This window comes from Ricinus communis, chromosome 6, assembly GCF_019578655.1.
Source record: "Ricinus communis isolate WT05 ecotype wild-type chromosome 6, ASM1957865v1, whole genome shotgun sequence".
In the NCBI taxonomy this organism is placed as follows: domain Eukaryota; kingdom Viridiplantae; phylum Streptophyta; class Magnoliopsida; order Malpighiales; family Euphorbiaceae; genus Ricinus; species Ricinus communis.
The window spans coordinates 1,303,850-1,309,766 of NC_063261.1; the positions used below are offsets into that span (position 1 = coordinate 1,303,850).

Sequence of the window (5,917 nt, forward strand, 5' to 3'; positions counted from 1 at the left end):
AGGCTATTTGGCTAGAATGAAAAACCTAAGTGCCTCTATCATACCAAAGTGTTAAACTCTCCTTGTGGTTATCATAAGCATTACCGAGCAAGTTCTAACAGTAAAGACAATAATTGGCACTCTCAACAAGAAATAAATAAAAGCATATAAAGTGTATGCTTACAATTGAGGCTCGATTTCTCACAAGTGTGCTTTTTGAGTAGGTTGCAAACAAAAATCATCAAAACAGAATTAAATAAATGAAAGCAACTTAGTGTAAAACTCAAACTAATTAACTTATATTCTTTCGTAAGACTCAACACTATCGGTTTTACTCGATCACATGGACATAAACAGGATTTCAAAAGCAAGTCAACAGTAAGAGCATTGAAACAAAGTGAAAAATTTTCAAAATTTTACAAAAAATTACACAAAGAATAAACAAATAACTGAGATGGATAAATGAAATGCGATATATACACTAGAAAAGGACCCAAATTTTATATACAAGAATAATAAAAACAAAATAAAAAACACATAAGATAAATAAAGCTAAAAGATAAACAAAATACAAGAAAAAAAGTGTATATAAATATCACCCACCCCACACTTGAAAGACACATTGTCCCCAGTGTACAAAAAACAATATAAGAAATGAAAAAGGAAAAAGAACTAATATTGCCCTGACTATGGCTCCGGAGGGAAAAGGGGTGCATCATTAGGGATATTAGGGCATTGGCTAGTCTGTGGTGGAGGAGTGGCTGCTCGCTGAGGGTTGGAAGTAATGTCACCTGCAGAAGCTGGTGGGTCAGCAGGAACAACGTCGGTAGGAGGCTCGTCAGGCTGCTCTGGTGAAGGATGCTCAGTCGGAGAAGAAGGGTCAGCTGGATCATCCGCTAGAGGGATGTCAAAATGGCTCTGTACTGGAACCCGGCTCCGCAGACTGGCAGGGGCATAATCTGTAGCAAAAATATCATCAAAATTATCAATGGCCATAGAGGCCTCTAACCTACCTCCCTGCTCAATTAGGGCTTGAAGCATAGCCCTCTGCCTTTCAAACTGAGCCATCATTTGGCTCTGAAACTCAGCCTGACGTTGTAAAAGGTCCGGCTGAAAAGCCTCTACTCGAATGAAGTGCTGCTGCTTGATGTGCGTAGAATACACACATCTAAATAGGGATTTTAAGGCAAAATTTATGTATATTTGGATGTGAATTGGTCCCAACACTCACCCTATGCATTTGTTTGTGTGCTTTAGGTCCAAAAGAAGTCAAAGAGTGACAAAGGGAAGAATTAGATGTCAAAGTTGCCGAAACAAGTCGAGTTTGCGCATCCCTAATCTGAACATGGCCGTGCTGGTTTTAACACTAGTCGTGTTCCCAACGCGTGCACCAACACGGCCGTGTTGGTGCTTCAAACATCAAAGAAACAGAAGTTTTATGGAGCACAACCACAGAGAGTAACACGGGCATCAACACCATCCCGTGTTGGGAACACGGCCACCAACACGGTCGTGTTGGTTGGCGACAGGGGGAATTAGTTAAAAGAAAGAAGAGATGAAAAAAGAAGGAGAGTGGGGGAGAACGTCCCAAACCCTAATATTTCTCTCTCTAAGGGTTTTCTGAGCTGAAACCAAGGGAAAGGAGACTTGGATCAAGGTTTCAATCGGATTCCCTTCAAAGATTGAAGATTAGGCGAGGTTCGTTGATTGGTTTTCAAATCAAGGAAGAGGAACAAGAATCGATTCAATTCGAGCAAGAGGAATTGGGGTTGTTTACTCTCATCCAAGGGTGTAATCGGGTTTCTCTACCTTTACTCATTGTTGTAATTGAATTCTTGTGTATTTTGATAATGAACATGATTAGCTAGATTGATTAAATCCATTGGGATTTCTATACTATGTTGGCTTAATGTTATATTGTTGGATTATTTGAGTTAGTTTTGTATTCTTCTTGCTTTCAGTATTAATAAGATAATGCATCATTCATGAGACGTTGTGAATTATGTGTTTAGATTGCTTTGTGTGATTGAGAAGTCCATTTGGCAATTAGAATTTTGAATAGCAAGAACTGGTTAATAATCGCTTAGAGATAAGGATAATTAACTAGCCGGATTAAGAATTAACAAAGCTTAATAGAGGCGGATTAAACCTTAATGCTAATTTAAGAATCAATAGTTAGGAAGAGATTCCAACTTTAGGTTATTAGGTTTAGGAATTCGGTTATCTCGAAAGAGAAACCGAATTCGGTTAAGAATTCGTCCACGGGTAGCATAATTAGACTCTCCAATCCTTTATCTTTTGTTTGATTGCCAACTAGTTTAGGTTCCCTTTGGGTTTGCTTTCTTATCTTGGTTATTTTAGTTATCAATTACTCTTGCATCTCCCTTAGAACTTAGCTTGTAGCTATTAGTTAGTTTAGAAATTATTCATCACTCATTTTAGGTTAACATAACAAAGAACAAAGGAGTAACTCTGGGCTTTCACTTTCCTGAGGAATACGACCTTGATACTCGCCATTAGTGCTAGACTGCATCGATAGGTACACTGCCTTAGATTGTAGCTAACACAAGTAGCACACATCAAGTTTTTGGCGCCGTTGTCGGGGAATGTTTGAAAACTAGAGTGAAATTTGCTATTTGTTAATTTAGCCATTTTTTTATTTATATTTATTTCTGTTTTGTTTATACGTATTTATTTAATTAAGTTTATGATTCAGATAGTGGATGATAAGAAGGTTCAATGCTAAACTCTTTATATGACACGTTGGAAAATGGGATCAGGAACCAAGAGAGTGCTAAAAATTGGGATACCCGTGCATCTTTAGAAGCTCGAGTGGAATCGTTTTGCAGGGCTACCGATCAACTCTCCACTCTTATCCTTTCATCTCAAGTTTTTTATGAATTTTGTTATGGTTTACATTTGAGTAATGATTGTCCATTGTATAGTGATGTTGCTCATTGTTCTTATAACTATGTACAGGTGAATTATACGGGAAGTCAGCCAAATGACTCATATGGAAGCACCTACAATCAAGAATGGAGCACTCATTCACCCTTTGGATGGAGCTTAGATGGCCAAGAACCACCAGAATTTCAGTAGCCTAATCTTGCACCATCAACTCAAGGTGAAGAGTTAGTGTCAGAGGAGTTGATGATGAGGTTTATTGCAAGTCTTGAGGATAGATTCCAACAAACAGAGAGGATACTTGAAGATCAACAAGCCTCGATTAAGAACATAGAGCATCAAGTAGGCTTAATCTTCAAGTTACTAGCTGAAGAGCAATTGGGAATTCCATCAAACGCTACTGAATCCGAGGAACATTTGAGCGCCATCACTTTGCATTCAGGTGAGAATTTTTCTGGTTTATCTACTATGTTTGACGATGATGCTTATGTGCAGGATGATTTCTTAAACATAGAGATGGAACCAGAAAAGGAAGAGGCGAACATGATTCCTCTGAAAGACTATCAACAGGAATATATAGTTGATGATGCTGAGTTGCAGTTAGAGGAATTTTTGGTGGATTTTCCACAAGTCCCTTCGATGATGGAAGATGAGCACGAGTTATCCAATGAAGAAGTCTTGGAGGAGCTCGAGTTTCTTCTAGCAAGTGAACCAAGACAAGGACTAGAGAAAACCATCGACGTTCCTGAAGAAATTGCCCAACCATCGATCCTTCCAATTGGTGAAACTTCAGCTTTCAAATTGGAAGAGCCCCTAGAGCATCATGACTACGTGCAATTATACGAGGAGCGAGTTTTTCCCATCATACTGGCAGCTTGCTTGATAGTCGGGAAGAGGAAATTGACGATTATCCCTCTAAGCGGATACTTGAAGCCATTTGCTTGGAAGAAGGATGGATGGTCGTCGATCACGCCCGTTTGCTTTTCTCCATGAGTCCAGCTAAGAAGACTCATCACATAAAAAAGAAGCGCTTTTGGGAGGCACCCCAATTTTTATCTTTAATCTCTAATATTTTAACCTTTTATTTTGAAACATTGTATTAGTTTTAGTTTTCATATTTTATTTAATTTTTGTTTCAATTTCGATTTTAAGTCTTTATTTTATTATTTGCAGCCACTCCTCTACCACAGACTAGCTAATGCCCTGATATACCTGCTGATGCACCTCTTTTCACTCCGGAGCTATAGTCAGGGCAGTATTAGTTCTTTCTCCTTTTTGATTTCTTATATTTTGTACACTGGGGACAGTGTGTCCTTCAACTGTGGGGTGAGTGATATTTATGACATCTCAGTAATTTGTTTATTCTTTGTGCAATTTTTTATAAAATTTTGAAAATTTTTCACTTTGTTTCGATGCTCTTACTGTTGACTTGCTTTTGAAATCCTGTTTATGTCCATGTGATCGGGTAAAACCGATAGTGTTGAGTTTTGCGGAAGAATGTAAGATAATTAGTTTGAGTTTTATACTAAGTTGCTTTGGTTTATTTAATTATATTTTAATGATTTTTGTTTGGAACCTACTCAAAAACACACTTGTGAGAAATTGAGCCTAAATTATAAGCATACACTTTATATGCTTGTATTTATTTCTTGTTGAGAGTGCCAATTACTGTCTTTACTTTTAGAACTTGCTCGGTAATGCTTATGAGGGCCACAAGGAGAGTTTAACACTTCGCATACTTTGGCATCTGCAAAATAGTTTAAACAAAAGGCAAGTTAATCTGCAATTGTTTAAAAAGATCTAAAAACTTACTGAATTGCTGATCAATTTTATCCTGTTTGAGTTTTGCAGGATATGGAATGGGAGGTTGGTATGGCCTCAAGGGGATCTTCTTCGAATCCTCCTTCTCTTCAACTGCTTCCTTTCCTTTCTCCTCAGGCTTGTCTTCCTTTTTCGATTCATCCACCTGCACATCAGAATCATCATTAGTAAACGGCATAGATGGACTAGGAAGTTCCTTACCTAATCTCAAAGTAATTACTTTGGCATGCTCCCTTGGATTAGACTCTGTCTTACTTGGAAGCATGCCCGGTTGCCTCTCAGCCATCATCCTAGACAACTGCCCAATTTGATTTTTCAAGTTCTGAATTGAAGCTTATTGATTTCGAATGGCAGTGTCCGTTTGTTGAAATCTGTTCTCTGAAGTTGCAATGAACTTCGTCATCAACTCTTGTAAGCTAGGCTTCTTCTCTTGACTACCTCCTGGTTGATGGGGAACAGAATGCATAGGTTGTTGCTGATACAACCTCTGATATCCTGGTGGACCTTAGTTATTAGAATTTCTCCATCCAAAATTAGGATGATTCATCCACCCTTAGTTGTATGTACTGCTGTAAGTATCATTCTGCTGCCTACCTACATAAGCAACATGCTCAACGTTAGAAATATTAGTAGGCATAGAAGATGCAAACATACCTCAAAGATTACAATTGCTACCAAATTCACATTAATTTGTTGCTTGACCGGCATCCAAGTTGTTCTATCTTCTTAGAAAGTAGCTCTACTTGTGCCGCCAAGGCTGCTATAGGATCTGCCTCAGCCTGATATACAGTAAGCTTTGGACCTCTAGCCCGTGTAGTTTGCCACTGATAAGTGTTGGTGGCCATCTCTTCTATCAAATCCTGGGCTTGCTCAGTTGTTCTGCTATTGATATCTCCCCCTGTAGCTGCATCTACCATTTGTCTAGTGGCCGTATTCATGCCACTATAGAATGTCTGCACTTGCATCCAGAGAGGAAGACCATGGTGTAGGCAACACCTTAACAAGTCCTTGAAGCGCTCACAGGCTTCGTACATCGATTCTCCTTCACCCTACATAAAAGAAGATATGTTATTTCGCATTTGAGCAGTCTTAGCAGGAGGAAAATACTTATTTAAAAATTTTTTAGCCAAAGAAGTCCAGGTAGTGATCGTGTTCGGTGGCAAGGACTGCAACCATCTTTTCGCTCTATCCCTTAAAGAAAAAGGAAACAGCC

The 5,917-nt window shown here is 38.7% G+C and overlaps 1 protein-coding gene across 1 annotated transcript; it reads right to left on the reverse strand.

Annotated features, from left to right (window-relative positions):
- Positions 1-666: 666 nt before the first annotated feature.
- On the reverse strand, positions 667-4,990 carry LOC125370426 (mediator of RNA polymerase II transcription subunit 15-like). Its single transcript, XM_048375811.1, has 4 exons — positions 4,696-4,990; positions 4,623-4,630; positions 993-1,119; positions 667-938 (listed from the first exon to the last, which is right to left on the reverse strand). The coding sequence occupies exons 1-4, from the start codon at positions 4,988-4,990 to the stop codon at positions 667-669; spliced, it is 702 nt and encodes a 233-aa protein (XP_048231768.1).
- Positions 4,991-5,917: the final 927 nt, after the last annotated feature.